Raw genomic sequence first — 21,345 nt, forward strand, 5'->3', positions numbered from 1 at the left:
GAGGTGGCTGTGGAGGCTGCAAACTTATCTGATCATGGCCAGGTGCACAGTGTTGCCTCAGGAGGTGATAAAGGAGGATGAGGCCCTGCCAGCAGGGCCATTGATAGAACTCTGTGAGGGACCGTTGTCTGCACTGTCCCATGTGGAAGCCACTAGCCACAGGTGGCTACTGAGCATTTGAGAACTGTAACTGAGAAATTGAGTTCTTCATTTATTTAACTTTAATACAATTTAAATAGCCACATGTGGTGAGTGGCTATGGTATTGCACAATGCAGAGCTCTGCCTAGATGACATCTGAACTATGTGTTTTTTAAATTTAAATCATTATTCTTACAGGTTAGTATGAATTTAATGAAGTACTTGAGTGCCTACTGGGTATTAAAAACTGGGGATAAAGAGTAGATGTGGCATGATCCCTCCTCTCAGGGAATTTGTATCCTGGTGGGAGAGAGAGAGATAAGTGGATAATTATACGACAAAGCGTTCAGTGAGAGTGATTACTAATCACAGAGATTTTCTAAGAGAAAGTGAGGTAGATGCTGACTCTTCAAGGATTTGGGGGTAGACCGCAGACATGGCTAAGCACAGAGCTGAGGAACTGTGGACTGTGCAGGAGGAACACATGGCTGCGTGTGACTGACGCGTGCAGTGCAAGGCAAGGAGGGTGTGAAATAATACCAGAGGCATCAGCAGGTGTCTGATCAGGGGAACGAGAACTTTATCCTGTAAGTGACGGAGAGCCTTCCAAAGGTTTTAAGCAGGATGACAGACTCTCATGGTGTATGCAAGAGGGAATTTGGAAAGCTAAGAAGAAAAATCAGATAGGCTGATGAAACAACAAGAGAGTGAAACATGACTGCAGTCAGTCAATAATAAGGATATTTCTTTATTGTTACTAATGACTGAAAAACCTTTAGTAGCAAAATTGTTATCATTGGAATTGCTTGTATTAGGGGTGGAGACTGACAAAAGGAGAATGAAAGTACAGTTCCTCGGATTCCAACTTGGATGAATATGGGGAGCATGCAACTAGGATAGCAAACAGAAGATGCAAAGCTGGTTGTGTGTGTACATGTGTGCACACGTGTTTGATTTGGCAAGTGGGTGACAGAGAAGGGAGGGAAGAAGATAATTTCATTTTACCCAAGTTGATTTTGAGGACCAGGCAGTGGAGACCCAGAGGTAATAATAAATATATATACATATATACACACACAATACTGACACTGCAGATACATGCTCAGGAGAGATTTGGGAAGCACCATCATACAGATGGGTGTTGAAATCGGGAAGGATGTGAGATTTTTTCCCCCAAAGGGCAGTAGGTGAAGGATGAAGTCTGGGGAACTCTATCAGACTTTTCTTTTTGGAGCTTGTCTGTTGGTATTAATATTACAGAAAAAACCAGTCCTACGTATGAGTGTATACATATGTGTGTGTGTTATTTTAGAGGGAGAAGAATCTAAGGAAATATTTTGTTTTGTTTTTACTTTATTTTTTCCTTTCCCAAACAAAGGGAAAGATATTAAGGTAATATAAGTTTGAAAATTACTGATTTATTTAAACCCCACTTATAACTTAAGACTATGTCAAAATTTTAGTATTTATTCTATTTACTCAAGCTACTATGGTGGTCTTCACTAATAACAGTAAGTAATCTACTATTTCATTTCCTGTAAATCAAATTCATTTGACCCCAGCTTTACTGACTGGAAAACGGGAGGAGATTAAGCAACAGCTGAAGCAGCAGGACAGTAGCCTGAGTCAGATCATGACTGCCCAGACATGAGGTCAGGACGCATGAGATGGGGCCTCACCTCCGAGTCAGAGCTGTCCAGCTCGGCCAGAGTGGGGGCTTTGAGGAGCTTCTTCCGCTGCACAGGCACCTGCTGGGCAGCACTTAACCCATTTTCTTCTGTTTGTGATGTTAAACCTCCACTCACCACAGATGATTTCACAATGTTCTTTGGAGACTCAGGGATAGTTACATCTGGTAAAAGAAAGGCAAAGGCTTATGTTTCCTTGAGCAAAGAAAGATAAATTGGTGTTGGAAGCACATGCCAAACGGCAAGGCACTTCCATGTCACACAAATACAGTACAGAGGCTTCATACAGTAGTGCCTCCCTGTGTATTTGAAACATTCTTAGTTATACATTAACTGTCAGAGTCAATTAAAGGAAACTTTAAAACGAATAATTACATATTCATATGTGTAGATTAGAATTTAGAGATGGAAAAAATTCTACATATAGGTAGCTCCAACCTCTTTATTTTCCAGATGAAGAAACTGAGGCTCAGAGAAGCTGGTTTTATTTTACAGCCTCTAAGGAGCTAGTGGTAGATGTAAAAAAGAAAGAGCATATGCAAAGCCTTACCAGGTGCATAGCCATAAGATTTGAAAATGTTTTGGTTTACAAATCAAAATAACTAATAATTTATATTCATATAAACATATTTAATGTGAAGACAAAAAAACTGGGACACATTCCCTTTAATAAATTTGATTTAAATTATTAAGAGCTCAAATTTGGGTGGGAAAGGAATACAACAAATAAAATGAGGCAGAATATAGTACAGAACGACACAGATCATACGAGTTCAAGGTCTACCTCTCCTGCTAGTTGTCTGACTCCAAGCAAGCTACCTAACCTCTCTTTTTCATCATCTTTAAAATAGGGATACGAATAAGCATGAGCTTGTTGTGAGATTAAGTGGGTTAATAACTGATACTGTACCTAGTGTAGGCAGCACACAATACACGTTAGCAATTATCAACACTGCTTCTCATCTCTATTTGCAAGTACGTGAAGAGTTAGGCTCAGATTGACTCAGCCAGACTTGCAGTTGGTGCTGTGCCACAGCCGACACACAGACCCTTGTCAGTACTGATTCCACAGACCTGCTGTTTGGTATTACAGCCTGGAATCCTCCAATGCAAGTGGAAATAATTTCCTTCTGTATTTCAAATGAAGAGTTAAACACGGACTAAATTCAATAACTACAAAATTAGAGTATTTAAAAGTGAAAAAGAGCAGTCACTGCATAACCTAATTTACAGACCAGCACAATGAGCTGCTCTTGCACATGGAACAGTCTGTGAAGCTCCTGTAGTTGGGCACACTAAGTACTAAAGTGAAAAAGACATACTTAATGCTCCTTTAAGAGGGGAAAGCATTGTAACTAAAATTATAAAATACAAGAATATTCTATTTATAGTAGATTCCCCCTGCCAACAAATGATATTTCTATGCCTGAAGTGTAAGAGGTGGAGTTCACATTCAGTATATGTGTGTTCTAGTATAGCTTTCCTTGATATTACTTAAAAGAACCATATAAATTATTTCTTATTACAAATGATATATATATATATTATTTAATATTTACAATTTCTTCTTATTTTTAGAGAGATTGAGAAGGCCAGAGAATATGCCCTTGTGAACTTGAAGAAAGGGTTTGAACAAGCTAGAAAAAAAGGATGGAAGGACAGAAGGAAAAGAAAAGGATAGGGGAAAGGAAAGAAGGAGGGTGGGAGAAAAAGGAAGACGACAGAGTTGTCCACCAATCATTTACCATTGTAGGTAAAAATTTTAATTGAGAACTTGGCAACATATGCATTTATTTTACTGTTACCTTCCTAGGTATTAAGCAGCTAGAACAAATAAGTAATTGGTGGGGGTGCAGGGGTGCTGAAAGGGACAAAAGGGAAAAAGCAGCAAGGTTCTACACAAATTATAAAGGTTAAAATCTTTAAATAAATCTTTTGTAAGGAGATATAGGAAGAAGTATTTTAGAAAAGTATTTTTAAAGTTTTCCAGAAAGCAAAAGAACAAGTGACTGGGCTAACTGATTAATTCCTATTCAAGAAAAAAGGTAGTAAGTGTTTAAATATGGTCCTAAAGAGTATACTTTTAAAAATCTTTAAAAATTCTTTAGTGGAGTGAATTATGTCCCCCCCAAACTCCCTGAAGCTTGAATTCTGTCCCTCAACTTTTATGTATTAGAAACTTAGCCCCCAGTGTGTCTGTTAAGAGGGTGGGAAATCCTATTTTGGTGACTGAAAGGCAGAGCCTTGAAGAGGTGATTGGATTACAGGACCATGCCGTAGGGAATGGATTAAAAATGCTGGTCAGGGGTGTGGTTCTGAGGGCTTTAAAAGAAGACAGAAGAGCGTCTGTCTCTCCCTGTTTCTACCATCTTGCAATGTGAGACACTTTGGGTCACTGTCGCCACCACCAGATGTGTTCCTTGGACTTTGGACTTCTCAGCCTCAGAAACTGTTGAGCAATAAGTTTTGTTTTCTTTATACAATACCCAGTTCCGTGTATTTTGTTATAAGCAACAGAAACTGACTAAGACAGTCTATAGTGTATCTTATTATATATGTTTCCTATAGAATTATTCACACTAATCTTCCAAGAGAAAGCACAAATATTTAAAATGCACACTTCTTTCACTTTTCTTAGCTATCCACATTCTAACAGAAGCTCCCACCATTTACTGGATAGCAGCTGACTTCCAAAATTAGAGGTATAGTAATAAGAGGAACACAATCAGCTTCCAATGCTGTCTCACATTTGCAATCTACCAAGTCAGCGGTCCCCTAAGACTAGTACTATATTCATACCACTGGCAGTGCACGGAGAAACACCGAAACAATTTTAATGGTTATTTATTTGTTTGTTAATATGTTGCAAAAAAAATGTAACTACTATACCAGACCCATGATTTTATGAATGTTACTGCTTAAGAAAATTTTGTAAGTCATTTATAGTAGATTAAAAATTTTAAATAGTACCGGTGGCATTTAAGGGTCACAAAAATCATGAAGATGGCAAATAACTAAACTTTAGGAAACACTGTTATTTATTTATTTATTTTTTTTTTAAAGATGACCGGTAAGGGGATCTTAACCCTTGACTTGGTGTTGTGAGCACCACGCTCAGCCAGTGAGCAAACCGGCCATCCGTATATGGGATCCGAACCCGGGGCCTTGGTGTTATCAGCACCGTACTCTCCCGAGTGAGCCACGGGCCGGCCCAGGGAACACTGTTAAATGACAGTGGCTGCCATGAGTTCATTTCACTCTCAATGCAAGGGATTTGAGAAATTGCCCAGTAGCTCTCTAATTGCCTGAGCACTGTGCTATGAGATGATAACTGCCATTTCAATTCACTGATTGAAACTACTGAAATAAACAACTGTACTAAATTCAAAGCTTTGAGAAAAATGGAATTAATAAAAAAATTTATGTAATAGTAAGGTTTCAGGATGATCTCCACATATAAAGCTAAACACTGTGTGATTTTATCTCATACTACATTTTGTAAAGGATTTAGTTGAACAGATTTTAAAGGAGTTTGATTACTTATATTTTTCTGTTTAAATGAATAAATGCCCATTATTATTTTGATGTATCAAATGAGAAAAACCAAACACATGACTTAGACTTTGTATTTCTTCTGTATAAGACAGCATTTCTTTTTGTGTGTGTGTGTGTGTGTGTGTGTGTGTGTGTGTGTGTTTTTGTGACCGGCCGCATGGTGCTCAGCCAGTGAGCGCACCAGCCAGCCTTATATAGGATCCAAACCCGCGGCGGGAGCACTGCTGCGCTCCCAGCGCCACACTCTCCCGAGTGCGCCACGGGGTCAGCCCAAGACAGCATTTCTTGAGAGAAAAATGGTGATATATATTTATATGTAAGCAAAATATTTAATGTGAAATATTTAGATATGGCTTTAGAAATCACAAATCTTAGGTTCAGAATCTAAAATGCATACTCATTATATAAAATACTTTATATAATAACTTCATGTGTGTCTGCTGCCTTATTTAGTGGGAGAAAATGTGATTGGAATACAGATTATATATTTAACATTTGCATAGGAAAAATAAATTATACTCATCTTAATTGAAGTTGAAAAGATTTTCACTAATAATTAATATTACTTAGATATACTTATGCAGCAGAATATACTTATGTTTTATTCTACATTTAAGTTCAGAGTCATTATCTAGACTACATGTTTAAAATGTTTACTTCTTATTCTGTTCATTTTCCAATTCAGAAAATGCACTCCAATATTTGCATTTAAGTTAGAAGAACGAATCAATCTTTTCCATTTATAATTTGGGACATTTTAAATAATAGTTAAAATGCAACAATGAAAAACATAAAAATAGCACAGGAAACCAAGAATGAAGCACTTGGAAATGACAAAGTACACTGAGACACAAAATAAATTACAGCAAATGATAAGCAGTGAAAACAAATAAAAATTATTTGCTACCATTTTATATCAAGGGCTGTAAGTACCAGCAGCTTTCTTCCCAACACAGAACCCATCATGTAGCCTACAAAAACACAGATGTGTTTTGTGTGTGCGTGAACATGTACACTGTCTAACATCAGCCACACGTGCCTAATTTATATTGGCCAATAGTCAATGTGCTTAGGTAGGCAACCACTCCTTTACTGTCCAACTGATGGAAACATCTTTAGTAAATATTCAGAAGAGATAAAGCATAATGTATATTGCTAATTTTTGGAGATTAATAGTAACACATATGTTCCAAAATGTTTCTGAGTTTATCTTCTAAACCAAATGTTTTACAGGGTCACTCTGAAAATGGCAGATCAAATAAAAATTGCCAAATGGACAAAGAAAACAGAAAAAAGCTCTTCAGTGGTCAGTCAAAAATAGTGAGTGAAGATTGTAAAATATTAATGATGCCCAGAGACCTACAGAAAACTTAAAAACAGTTGAGAACTAGTTCTATAGTTGGAAGATACTCAGTAAATATTCATATCCAGAATATGATACTAAGACTCCCTGGCTCTTTAAATATGAATTTGTATGTAAGGTATGCCAACAATTCTTTATACCTTAAAAGGCATCTCATGGCATTTTAAAGAAAATTCTGGAAGAAAATACTAGTGCCAATACCTTACCTCTTTTCACGTTCAAAACAGCACCTTCCAAAATTAAAAATTCTAATTTGCAAAATATTTTATTGGGATTAAGTTGGCTTTGACAATTTGCTCATACATATTTAAATTTTCAAATAAAAAAGGGGGCTGATTTTACAGATCAAATTTAGTCATTAATAGTTATTTATTTCACTACTAATCCCTGTCTGTCTAATAAAAGGGTTCTAAACTTGTACTACAAACCTGGAGCACATAATTATACACTACAACCAAAGCCACTATAGTGCTCTTGTGTTTTTTATACCCTTAGCCAACATTCAAAGTCACTCGTGACACAGCTCCATCTATTCAGCACAGTAATACAAAAGACAGCTCTTACCCACCCTGGTGCTGCAGTCATCTGAAGTAGCTGTTTTGAGTTTAGCTACTCAAACAATTGAATGCATTAGAGAATAGGAAGTGTCAAAACTTTGTTTCTTCAAAACATATTTCCTATGGAAAAAATTTTCTTGGGAGGCAACAGATTTATTGTAGTTTTAATTTTAAAAAATATATTGTTTTCAAATCACAGAATGTTTTATTTTACTGACCACTGTTTATTTTTTTTTTAATTTTTTTATTTTTTAAATTTTATTTTGCTGACCACTGTTTAGAAGAAGCCTTTCGATTTTCTTTTTTGACATGTTTGAACAAGCAGATGAATGAAATGTATTTCACAGAAACCACAAAACCCACGTCAGGTGTGAAAGTGTGTTTTTTACCTGACAAGTCAAAACTGTAAGACATGCTAAGTGGCCGCATTGCTGGGCAAAAAAAAAAAAAGAAAAAGAAAAAGAAAAAGAATTCAGCTGTTAGGAATACACAGGCAGGACAAAAAAGGGAGAAGGATTAAAGACCCTTAAGTGGCACATCTCAGACTCTAAGGCAGAAGCTGGTGAATAAAAATCTGAAATACAATAACCATGCAAGGGTCTTAGTTTTAATTATATCACTAAGACTTGAAATGGAGTAACAATAAAAGGAACAGAAACTTTTTAAAGAACATGTTAAAAATGAAAGCATGATAAAGATACAAACATTTTAAAGAATCACAGAATAGGATTTTGAATAGAATATAAAATAGATCAAAAGAAAAAAATAGCCATGTTTTAAAACATGATTTCGGGAAACACAAAATATTTAAATTTTTAGAATAAATGTGTCCTTCAGTAATTATGTCATAATAAAATTTTGGTTCTCTGAATAAAGGTGAAACATCTTACAAAAAATCTCAGCAAGAACTAGCAACATCACAATGTGTCAATAAACTATCTTTTGTAGACAGTATAACCTAGTAGCTGAGAGGCCAGACTGCCTAAGTTTGAATATCAGCTCTGTCACTTACTAGCAGTGTGGTCCTGGGCAAGTTACTTAACCTCTGTGCTTAATTTGCTTCATCTGTAAAATGGGAGTAAGAATACTTAGTTCATGGGACTGTTACAAAGATGAAATGATTTAATACAAAAAAGGCACTAAGAATATTGCTTGGCACACAATAGAAGGTCAATACAGTAATCTTCCCTCATCTGCAGTTTCATTTCCCGAAGTTTCAGTTATCCATGGCCAACCGCAGTTCTCTGAAAATATTAAATGGGAAATCCCAGAAATAATTCATAAGTCTCAAATTGTGTGCCATCTGAGTTTTATTATATTTGTTCTATTTTATTATTAGGTATTGTTGTTAATCTCTTACTGTGCCTAATTTATAAATTAAACTTTATCATACGTATGCATTTATAGGAAAATACATAGTGTATATAGAGTTTGGTATTATCTGCAGTTTCAGGCATCCACCAGGAGTCTTGGAACATATCCCCTGCAGATAAGGGGGACTACTGTGATTATCATTTCTTAAGAATAAATTATTTCTTTCCTGTTGAAATAATTAATTTAAAACAGTAGATTAACATAATAAAAACCATTAAATTGTATATTTAAATGGCTAAATTTTATAGTATGTAAATTATACCTCAATAAAGCTGTTAAAAAAGGTTGTTGCAAGGATTTGATGAATTTGGGTATTCATGACAGTGAGAATGATCTGTTTTCACTACAATCTAAAACTCTCACCAGTACCTTGATGATAATGCATTGAAGAGAGAACATCTTTTCTGTGACCTAGGCTCAGCCTTCCTGTTATTGTTTAGAACCTGCCATATCAGACACTGAAGCACAGCACTTCAGATATATAATTGGTCATTCCTCCTTTCCTCCCTGATGGAGTCTGGATGTGTTGTCCCCTCCAAAACTCATGTGGAAATTTGATCCCCAATGTGGCAGTGTTGGAAACTGATTGAGTCATGGGGGTGGATCCCTTACGAATGGATTAATGCTCTCCCTGGGGGAGGGGGGACATTCTCGCTCTATTAGTTCCTGCAAGAGCTTATTGTTTATAGGACCCTGGCACCTCTTGCTTCTCTCTCTTGCTTCCTCTAGCCATGTGATCTGCTTGTACCCATGAGCTGCCTGCTGTTTTTCCACCATGAGTAGAAGCAGCCTGAGGCCCATGCAAAATGCAGCTGTCCCAGAATCGTAAGCCAAATAAACCTTTTTCCTTCATAAATTACCCAGTCTCAGGTATTTCTGTTATAGCAACACAAAACAGACTAAAATAGAAAATGGACTTCGGACTTTTAAGTTGGTGCTGGAGCAAGCTAACACTTTTGGGACTGTTGGGATAGAATGATTGTATTTTGTATCTGAGAGGAACATGAGTTTTGGGGGGCCAGGGGCGGAATGATGGAGTTTGGATGCATTGCCCCCTCCAAAACTCATGTGGAAATTTGATCTCCAATGCGGCAGTGTTGGAAACTGATTGAGTCATGGGGGCAGATCTCATGTTAAATGTTCCTACCACAATTAAAAAAAAAAAGGTTTGCTGTGACATTTAGGTGCAATTGGAGAGAGTGTCCCCTTGACTGCTTAAAAGGGATACACTACTAGTATGTCTCTCAAACTCCCTTAAATGGTCTCACTTAAAGCCATTCTGATTGGCTATTGTTAATGTTCATTCATATCTCTTGCAATGTGAACATGGATGGCACTTCACAGTCACCATTTTGGAAGATTTTGTGGGCAGTGACTATGCTGTATTTATCTCTACATCCCCAACTGCTGGCACAGTGATTAACACATAGCAAAAATTCGAAAAACTGTCAGAAAAATAAAGGAACTAGATGTCAAATATCAATCCAAATCATATAAGCACTTTTTGTCTTGTTCTTGTTCTTCTCTATACTCTGCTGTTACTTTCATTGAAGTTTACAATCCCTAAGCATAATTACGTTTTACTCCTATAAATCATAAGGCTTACTTTTCTTGTGGTAATATATTTATTTTACACTCACAGTTTTGTTGAAATCTTTTTTATTGCTCCCATTATTCTTTCTCAAAGTGTAATAAAATGTTTTTTAAAATGTCTTTTTAAAAATGATGTCTTAAACTATCATTCTATAGTACCATTTCCTTATTTTTCCATAGTGGTTCTTATTGTTTTGAGGCTATGGACTCTTCGGGAACTGAGAAAAGCCAGGGACTCTCTCTTCAAAAAAATGTACATACATACACTTTGTGAAATATGCAAATTCTTTATATTTCAGGGGATTCTCAGCACTTCCTCAGGCCCATTTAAGGACTCCCAAGAAAAGAACCCTGGTTTATATGTTTTGGCTCACAATTATATAAATGTTCCATATGGACTTGTCACTTAGCATGCTTTAAGAATCATTTTTAAGAGATAAAATTTGCTGCCATAAAAATTAGAGAGGAGTAAATTCATACAGCCTTTATTCACTCTGTAGCTTTGTAACCAGAAGGTACATCTAATTATTTCAGCACATACGGGAATACTTTGTACAGCTTGGTCCTACAGTAGGGACACAACAATGAACAAGACAGACATAGGCCCTGCCATCACAAGGTCACACTGGAACAGAAGGGCCAGGATCAAACAAGGAAAATCAACATGGAGTGGTTGAAGAGTTCAAGACTGGAAGCAAGAAGTTACAGTCAAAGGGCTGTTGAGACAGACAAGAGAAGATGACAGCCCGGGTTAGGATAGTGGTTGTTGGACTGAAAGAGTGAAAGACTAGAAAGATCCAGAGGAATGAAATTGAACAGGGTTTGCCATCGGGTAGAAGTGAAAGACTATGCTGAGGTTTCTATCTTGGGGAAACAGGATGAGATGGTTTGGGGAGACAGCACATGAGTTCATTTAGGGACATACTGGGTTTGTCTTGCTAGTAGGATATGAGGAGGCCCTATGTAGCAGACACCAGGATATATGGGTCTGAATTTTTAGAGAGATCTGTCTATAGATTGGGAGCTGGAAGGTAGCCAGAAACAAAATCCATGGGAGAGGGTGTGGTTGCTCAGGGAGAAGAGAGCCCAAGATAGAAACTGGAAGGACAAAGTAGAGTTTGAAAAAGGCAGAAAAAGAGATAAGAAAACCAGCAGAGTGTGGTGTCATAGAACTGGTTCCCTTCCTGTTCAGGTACCACTACAATCTGTCTTCCTAAAGTTTCTCTGAATTCTTTGGGCATCTGTAATCTTGTAACATGCAGGAGAATCATATAAATAAAAAATGTTTACAAACATCTTATGGTCTGTCTATAAATCAAAATCAATGTGGGCTTACAGTACACATTTAAAAACATATAAAACAAGGGCCGGCCCGTGGCTCACTTGGGAGAGTGTGGTGCTGCTAACACCAAGGCCACGGGTTCGGATCCCTATATAGGGATGGCCGGTTAGCTCACTGGGTGAGTGTGGTGCTGACAACACCAAGTTAAGTAACCCTTACTGGTCACCTTTAAAAAAAAAAACAAACAAAAAAAACCATATAAAATAATAAATGTAAAGGAAGTTTGAGAATAAGTGATATTTTTTTATTTTGGGTGCTGGCCGGTTTGGGGATCCAAACTTGTGACCTTGGTGTTATAAGGCTACTCTTTAACCAACTGAGCTAACTTACTTTCATCACATAATACCATATCTTAAACTCATAATTAAGATAATAGAAGCACAAAGTAAAATTATTTATCTATCATCTATATTCCTAAAACACAACACCTTATACAAGTATTGCCATATATAAAGTATTTTTACCATAATCCTATTTAACTCTCATATAAAAGCCATAACATAGGTTAAATGAATTTTTATCCCCCTCTGTTGATGAAGAAAATGACACTCAGAGAGGTAAAGAGACTCTCCTAAAACCTCAGCCTAGAAACTGGCAGAGCTCTTTCCATTATACTATGATACTCTCATAGCTCAATATCAGATAGGGAAAGAATGTCCTATTCTGTAAATTTCAAGTGCAGACTTCAAGTAAGTGTGAGCGTATGTGTGTGTACATGAGAGCACGCAAGAGCAAGTGAGTGAGCGAGAGATGAACAAGGAATGACAACTGCATGGATTATCTCTGCCTTGCACCATCATTATCATGTGACTGGTTGCATAAAGACCCCTTCCCCGGTGGATGACTCGAGACTGAGAGTGCAGGAGACAGTGGACTCACCTAATCTGCTATGTCTAATTTCCTCTGGTGAGACAGGCCGCAGCTTTCTCACTGCTTTAATTTCTTCTAATATTCTTTCGTGAAGGCTCCGTGGCCGTGGTGGGGTTGGTTTCAGTTTTCTGGCTGAGGCCTTTAAAAAATAGCATAATGGCTAGAAACTGGAGTATCTGTTCCTAAGTAATTTTTACTGAAAAGCTTCTGCACAGCAAAGGATACAATCAACCGAGTGCAAAGGCAACCTACATTATGGGAGAAAATATTTGCAAACCATATTATAAATTATATTTCATTGATTCTAACATTGCTCGATAAAAGACTATTTTCAAGTCATTAAATATCGAAATTCCTAAAGCAACAGGGAGACTGCTGGATTTCATGGTGATTTAGTCATATGTGCTCAACTAATTTTAAGCAGTCAGTTTTGCTGAAGTTATAATTATGTTCCCCATATCCTAGCACGATAGGCAATCAATTACAATGTAAGCTATGCTTTCTCTATTACTATTACTGTTTTTAAAATGAACATTTTTGAGTAACTCATCACAACCTTCTTAGATTATTAATATCTTTATTCTACAGTTGAGGAAATAGAGGCTCAGGGAGGCTGAATAACTTGCTGAGATGTGGCTGTTCCACTGAGGAGCTAGTATGCACATCCAGGTTCATCTGACGCCATACACTTTCTGCTCTACCATGACTTCCCTTCCTAAAGTCGTTTCCTAGGTGGCCTCTTTCCCTTCTTTTAAAAAGATTTATAAAAGGGATCATTAATTACAATTAGATGCACACAAACCATTCCCTCTCTAGTTACCTTATATACACAGGTTTGAGATGCTTTGGTGAGCACTGGCTATGGAGCTGGGGAGAAGTAGAGCGGAGGAAACGCAAGCCAATGTTCAAATCACATTAGAATATTCTGTAACTCTATGGTCACTAGAAAGAACACTTTTAACAGAGGAAGATAAGTAATATAAAAGTGAATGTACAGCAGGGTGGATTTAATGCAAAAACAGTGTCAATACAACAATTTAATCAAGGAAGGATAGTAGCACTATAAAGTAATTGGTAGGGCAACCCATACCAGGAACTATCCAGTATTCTATTTAGCTGTTATTACAGGAGGTATTTGGCCAGATTTTGCACCATGACCCAGGTTGTTTGGGTAAAAATGTCTTAAGACAGTCTTGAATTGAATAACTTTAAGTATTTTTTCTGACTTAAAAATGTAATTTACAGTTGGACTTCATCATTCTTAGAATAAAGGCTTAATGGAAAAACTAACCACTTAGAAAAGCTGAGTTCTAGAAATGGTACCTAGGGGAGAATAATTCATTATGCTGTCTCCAATCAGGAGAAGGATACATACTGGATTTAAAGGAGGTCTTGATCTGATGAAGTCGAGAATGATTTCATGAGCACTTTTTTTTAACCGAGGAGGAATATCACCATTCACCTAAAAGGAGACAAAAAGTAGAAGACCCAAGTGACTATAGAATCATCATTATAAGTTTCTGGGTACAGCTGCTATCTCAAATATGTCACAAAATTAGTGAAGTATAATCTGGTTCTACCAAGGATGCATTTTAAACCAATAAAGTGGGAAGTAAATGGCTATGTGATTGAGAGCAAAAATAACTATATGAAAGGAAATAATATTACTTCCAACAAAAAGTTTTTGGAATTATGAATGTGAATGGAATAAATAATAATTGTGCTTATTAAGTATTTTATAATTTAAAAAGCCTTTCACCTCTTATTTTCATCCTTGTAAAAAAACCTAGGTAATGGGAAAGGCTGAGGACATGATTCGCATTCTGTAAATAAAACTCAAGTGCAAAGTAGGGAGGATACCTGCTTACGTGCACAGAACTAGTAAACAGAAGAGTTATTGTAAAGTCTTGTTCTGTCCCTTCTACTCTAATGTCCTCTCTTTTTAAAGCAGTTTAGGTTAAAACATATTTTTTGAGAAACGTTTTTTAAAAAACAGAAAATCAAATAAAAAAAAAACAATCTAAACTCTGACCACCCCGAAGGCACAGTTGTGACCATTTTGTCATATTTGTTTCCCAGTTTTGTTTGAACAAAATAGAACCTGATCTTCCACTTCCAGGTCCAGTCCCCTCTCCAGCTGTGACCACTCCTACCCAATATCCACTCTTCTCTTCTTCCCTATGCCCCAGCCCTGAATGAATGCAACACGGCCCTCTAGTAAGCCTTAGGAGCAAAGCTAGTGCTTCTTGGTCTAAGGAGGGCATGCAACCTAGAAGCAGAACGAGAGGACTGACACGGCACCACCCCCACCTGTGGATTTCATGTTACATGAGATTTTTTTTAAAAAACCTTATTGTATAAATCAGTTTAATCAGACTTTTCTATTACTTTCTATTCTACTCCTAAACAGAATAAAACATATCTCTCTAGCTAATTTTCATATGCTTTTACTTTAATGTTCTTTCCATTACAACAGCAGGATTGAGAGAATGGATTAAATGAGGCCAAGTTCCATTCCAAAAACAAGGACATTAACCAAGTTTCTCAGCAGCCAGAAGCTGTCTCCTGGGTCCCAACTACAAATTTGGGTCAGTGCTCATGCAGGAGATGGAAGGCCAGGACGGATGTACATCAGCATAAGGAAGAGTGACTGTGAAAATCATTCTGCTGCTGGGTCAGTGAAATTAATTTCATATAAATACAGAATACTTCCTGAAACAAGCTCTCTGACCTGAAATGAGAAATGATTCCTGGATGAACACAAATAGTAGACCCATAAGTAAGTAAGATCAGTTATAGAAACTTGATTTTATTTTTGAGCCACAATGCTTTAAACAAACAAAAGCTTTGAGTACATAAAATGATCTTCTCTGAAAAATTTAAAACATCTACCTTGAACTCAATCTTGCTTCTGAGGTAAATTATTTTAGGCAGCTGAATTTGAAGTTAAACAGAAAAAGAAAATCTTATTAACATACCTGTAAACATATAATGCTAAAAGATAACCACCTCTCATTCTGAGATACGTATTATTAAATTATTTAATTTGTTGTATAGTTACAAGAAGATTGCATAATTGATAAGATTTTCCTTAATATGCTTTATTTAAATTTTTAAAATTTGTGAATTATAATAAGTACAATAACTAAAAAATATTGTTTCTACATCTGCATCTTTAAAGGTTATTCAAAGTTATTAGAAATAAAACATTTTACTCAAACATTTTGGATAAAACAACTGAAATGTTTTACATCTCTATAACTTATATTCTAAACAATATCTAATACCATTGAGCCATCCAATTACCAAAATATGCAGAAAACAGTAAATTACCATGATATAGCTATGTAGCTTAAATCTCAGAATTAAATTAAAAACACCTCAACATAGTGCTTCAGGAACAAAGGGAGCATGCATTAAAATGGTTGTATTTACTCTTTACAAATATACTTTTAAAAAAATTATGAAGTGGCATTATATTGATAAGTAAAATTTTTTTAAAATATCCAGTTTTTGAATATTAAATATGAATAGCTGAATTTCCACTGCCATTTATCAGGTACATATATATAAGATAAGTAACTAACAAGTACTTAGCCTAATAGATTAAAACTAGAAAACTTTCTTCAAATGAAACACATCACCACTAGCACCTCCCACTCTAAGGGCAGTGGGGGAGACAGGGGGTGTCCACTGATCTTTCTACCTGCCCAGCCCCTTTCACTGGGGCTCAGGGCATGAGCGTCCAAGTGAACGGCACTGAGTCAGCCAAACAGAGAAAGGAGAAAGGAAAACAACAATGGCTACCACAGAGCAGAAACACCTGTGTATATTTTTCTTCCCTGCCTACCCACAACCTCCAAGTTCAAAAAATGTATTATTATTACCTAAATATACTACGGTGAAGTAGCAAGTAGATGCATCAACTAATAATATCATAAAGCACACATTTATAAAATCACCTGTCATTCTGAAGCTCTCAGAGCCCTCAATAAAGGTTTAAATAACTTGATCCTTGAAAAAACAACATTTTTTTCTATTTTTCTATTTTCTTCTATTTTTATCTTAAGTAGAGCAGAACCACTATTTATGACATTACGCCACAACTAAAAATGTACAAAGCCAAAGTGTATTTCAGTAATGAATATTGGGCCCCTAATCAAATTTCAAAAAGCTTTCCTTAAAATAAGGGGTTGGCTGTTTAACTCAATCATTTGGAGCATGTGTTGATAACACCTAGATCCAGGGTTCAATTTCTGTACTCGCCAGCTGCCAAAAAAAGAAAAACAAACAAAAAAGAGGACAGTATCTCCAACACTGATGCACATTTCCCTATATGTAAAAAACAGTTATAAATCAATAAGAAAGACTAAAACAGAAAAGAAAAATGCCTAAAAGATATAAAATTACTACCACTAGAAAATATTGCACAATGCTTCCTATGTTCTAAGCATTTCTTAGGACATTTTATCTTAGCACTTTAAAAATATTATTTCATTTGATACATACTGCAGCCCTATGAGGTATATACCACTTCAAGGATGAGAAATCTAAGGCACATAGAGATGAAGTAACATGTCCAAAATCACAAAGATAAGTGGCAGAATGACAATTCAAAAATAGGCAACCTACTTCCAGAGTCAGTTCTCTTAAGCATCACTTATTGCCTAAAGTACATTAAAAAGATATTCAACCTTACTCATACAGAAATAGAAAATTAAGCAAGATCACATTTTTACTTGTAGAATTCATAAGTGAAAGTTTGATAGTATAACATATTATTACTAAAGAGCAGGGAAAGGGCATTGCTACACACTTTTTAAAAAAAAATTTATTTTATTGATTATGCATATTCATGGGGTACAAACCTAACCTTCACCACCTGCACCCAGTGTGTGATGGTCAGATCAATAGTATCAGGATGCCCATTACCATGAATTGCGGTTTTTCCCCATGTCCCCCACTCAATCCCTGACCTCCTTTCCCCTCTCCCCCCACACAACCCTATGTATGCTTTCTGTCATCTGTGAGTACAATGCACCACTGTGGTCTTTCTTTCCTTCCTTCTTTCTTAGCTCCCACTTACGAGTGAGGACATGTAGTATTTTTCCCTCTGTGCCTGGCTTGTTTCACTGAACATAACTTTCTCCAAGCTCATCCATGTTGGTGCAAATGGCAGAATTTCATTCCTTTTTATGGTCAAGTAGTATTCCATCATGCATATATATCACATTTTCCTTATCCAGATGTCCATCGATGGACACTTAGGTTGCTTCCACATCCTGGCTATTGTAAATAGAGCTGTGATGAACATGGGTGTGCAGGTATTCCTTCAGCAAGATGATTTCCATTTCTTTGGGTCATAGAAGCAAGATTGCTGGATCATATGGTAGATATATCTCTGTCATTGTCTGAGAAACCTCCATACTGTTTTCCAGAGTGGTGGTACTAATTTACAGTCCCACCAACAGTGTAAGAGTGTTCCCTTCTCTCCACATCCTCACCAGATTTGTTATTCTCCGTCTTTTTGATTATAGCCAATCTACCTGGGCTGAGGTGATATCTCAGTGTGGTTTTAACTTGCATTACCCTGATGATTAGTGATGTTGAGCTTTTTTAAAAGTGCCTATTGGCCATTTATATGTCTTCCTTCAAAAAATGTCTATTCAACTCCTTTGCACATTTTTTTTTTTTTTTTTTGTCTTTTTGTGACCGGTAAGGGGATCGCAACCCTTGGCGTGGTGTCACCCGCACCACGCTCAGTCAGTGAGCGCACAGGCCATTCCTATATAGGATCCGAACCCGCGGTGGGAGCGCCGCCGTGCTCCCAAGCGCTGCACTCTCCCGAGTGCGCCACAGGGCCGGCCCCTTTGCACATTTTTTAATCAGATTATTATTATTTTTTTTCACTGTATAGCTGCTTGAGTTCCTTGTATATTCCTGGTATTAATCCTTTATCGGATGTATAGCTTGGAAATATTTTCTTCCACTCTGTAGGCTGTCATTTTACGTTGTTGATTGTTTCCTTGTTGTGCAGAAGCTTTTTAGTTTGATACAATCCCATTTATTTTTTCTTTTGGGCTCTTGTTCAAAACTCTTTGCCCAGTCCTACTTCCTGAAGTGTTTCCCCTCCATTTTCCTTAGTAGTTTTACAGTTTCAGGTCTTATACTTAAATCTTCAATCTATTTGAGTTGATTTCAGTATATGGTGAGGGTGCAGGTCTAATTTCATTCTTCTGCATATGGATATCCAATTTTCCCAGCACCATTTATTGAAGAGGCTGTCCTTCCCCCAATGTATGTTTTTGTTGCCTCTGTCAAATATCAATTGGCTGTAAGTCTGTGGGTTGATTTCTGGGTTCTCCATTCTGTTCCACTGGTCCGAGTGTCTGTTTTTATGCCAGTATCATGCTGTTTTGGTTATTTTGCTTTGTAGTATAATTTGAATTTTTAAAAAACTTCAAATAAATTCATATGTATTTTTTGTGTGTGTGTTTAGCTTCTACTGCTCACCATTACATCTGTGAGATTCAATAACACTGCTGCATGCAGAAGTAGTTCATTTCATTGCTAATATTCCATTAATTTACTCACAATTTATTTACTAATTTTACTGTTGGTGGACATTTGGATTATGTTCACATTATGGCTATTGCAAATAATGCTAATGGGTATATTCCTGGATGTGTCTTTTGGTACACATATGTACACCTGTCATATTTAAGAATTTTTTGCCTACCTCAGTACTTGAAGATATTGTTACCTTTTAGAAACTTTGTTTTACATTCACATTTAGATCTAAACCCATGTGAGATTTTTTCTTATGTGTATAGTATGAAGTAAGGGTCGAGATGCATTTTTTTCCCATAAAGAAATCTAACTGATAACAACTCATTATTTAGAAGACCAATTTTCTCCACTGCTTTACAGTGTCACCTTTGTCACTAACCAAGTGAACATACAGGTGTGTGGGTCTGTTTCCAAACTCTTCATGCTGCTCTGTTGTTCATTTGATTGTCCTTGGACCAGTACTACACTATTTTAATTACTACAGCTATATCATAATTCTGGATAACTGGTGATGTAATTCTTTCAACTTCATTCTTTTTAGATTGTCTTAGCTATTTTTGCCCTTCACATTTCCATATGTGCTTTAGAAGCAGCCTGTCAATTTACACACACACACGTCTGCAAGGTATTTTATTGGGGAGAACTGGCAACTTCATAGTACCAAGTCTTTTTATCTATGAACATAAAAATCCCTCCATTTATTTACATCTTCCTTAATTTCTCTTAACAGTTTGTAGTTTCTAAGTAGAGGCTATACATATCTTTCATTAGGTTTACACCTTTACATTTAATTTTTTGATGCTAATGTAATGGCTTTTTGTTTTTAACTATTAAAAATTTAAATAGTTTTTCATTTTCATTTTCTATGCTAGTAAAAAGACTACATTAAGAAAATGAACAGGCAAGCCACAGACTGGGAGAAAGTATTCAAAAAAGATATAGCTGACCGAGAACTAGCACACAGGATATATAAAGAACTCCTATAACTCAATAAGAAAGATTAAACTACTCAATTAAAAATGAGAAGATTTCAAAAATCCTGTCATAAAGGAAGAGTGCTGAACATTATTAGACCTCTGGGAAGTAAACATAATAAAAATTGAAACCACACAGAGACACCATTACAGACCCATATGGATAGGTAAAATTGAAAGGATTGCCAACACCAAATGCAGGTGAGGTTATGGAGCTACTGCAACTCTCATACACTGTTGATAGGATGTGAAATGTTACAGTTTGGGAAAAGGTCTGCCAGATTCCTTATAAAACCAAACATACACCTACCCTATTTCCCACCAATTCTGCTCCTATATATTAACACAAGAGAAATGAAAATATATATTCACAAAAAGACTTGGATAAGACAGTTCATAGCTGATTTATTTATAATCTCAAAAGGTTGGAAACAGCTCAGCTATCCATCAATAGGAGAATGGATAAACAAACTGTAATATATTATACTGTTCAATACTACTTAGCAATAAAAAGGAATGAATTACTGTTATACACAATGTAGATAAATGTCAAAGGCATGTATGATGTGTGAACCAAGTCTTATGAAAAAGAGCACATACTGTATGAATACACTTATGTGAAATCTGAGAAGAGATTGACTAACCTACAGTAGACGAAATCAGAACAGTGACTGCCTCTAAGAGAGTGAGGTCAAGGACTGACAGAGAAGGCATATGAGGAAATTTTCTGGGATAGCAATAATATTCTATGTCTTGATAGCAATTTGGGTTACAAAGGTATATACATTTGTTAAAACTCAGGAAAGATACTCTTAAGATCTGTACATTCCATTTTATAAGAGGTTTTCAACCTCTGCAATAGGGTCCCAATAAATGATACCTAGTCCCTGCCTGCCTACCAGATGGAACCCCCAAATCCCTTCATTTCTGATTCTAGTAGGTTATTTAGGTAGCTTATATGCACTGAGGAGGACCATAATTTTCACTTTTTTTTTTTTTTTTTACCTCTAGGCACCCAATGCTTCAATTTCTTCTCCTCCCATCACTTGTTGGGGTTCCCTTGCTTATAGGCCAGTGAGGTGATGGCCTAGTCTGTATATAATATTTAGCTTCTCCTCCTTGTCATGTTCCAATACTTATAGTATTGAAGTGGAAAAATACTCCCTATCCAATCTCTACCTCATTTGGGTTCTGTTTTCTCACAGGCTACTCAGTAGTGTTTCCCTGTGCTCTGAGTTTCGTAGAGACCCAGGTGAAAAACCTATTTTTCCCCCTAATATTCCATTTTATAGATCACTGATAGTCTCACTTTTCAGAAC

At 36.4% G+C, this 21,345-nt stretch overlaps 1 protein-coding gene across 4 annotated transcripts in view; it reads right to left on the reverse strand.

Annotated features, from left to right (window-relative positions):
* Positions 1 to 21,345, reverse strand: part of SPIRE1 (spire type actin nucleation factor 1) — a 221,806-nt gene that overhangs the window by 26,424 nt on the left and 174,037 nt on the right. For all 4 annotated transcript variants that reach the window (XR_010021477.1, XM_063076765.1, XM_063076764.1 and 1 more), the window contains exons 7-9: positions 13,858 to 13,944; positions 12,492 to 12,621; positions 1,820 to 1,992 (exon numbers count right to left, since the gene is read on the reverse strand). Coding sequence is in view for 3 of the 4 variants with exons in the window: in XM_063076765.1 (XP_062932835.1) it covers positions 1,820 to 1,992; positions 12,492 to 12,621; positions 13,858 to 13,944 (390 nt within the window). In the remaining variant the exon portion in view is untranslated. The remainder of the gene's footprint in view (positions 1 to 1,819; positions 1,993 to 12,491; positions 12,622 to 13,857; positions 13,945 to 21,345) is intronic.

Source organism: Cynocephalus volans, chromosome 13 (assembly GCF_027409185.1).
Source record: "Cynocephalus volans isolate mCynVol1 chromosome 13, mCynVol1.pri, whole genome shotgun sequence".
Lineage (NCBI taxonomy): Eukaryota > Metazoa > Chordata > Mammalia > Dermoptera > Cynocephalidae > Cynocephalus > Cynocephalus volans.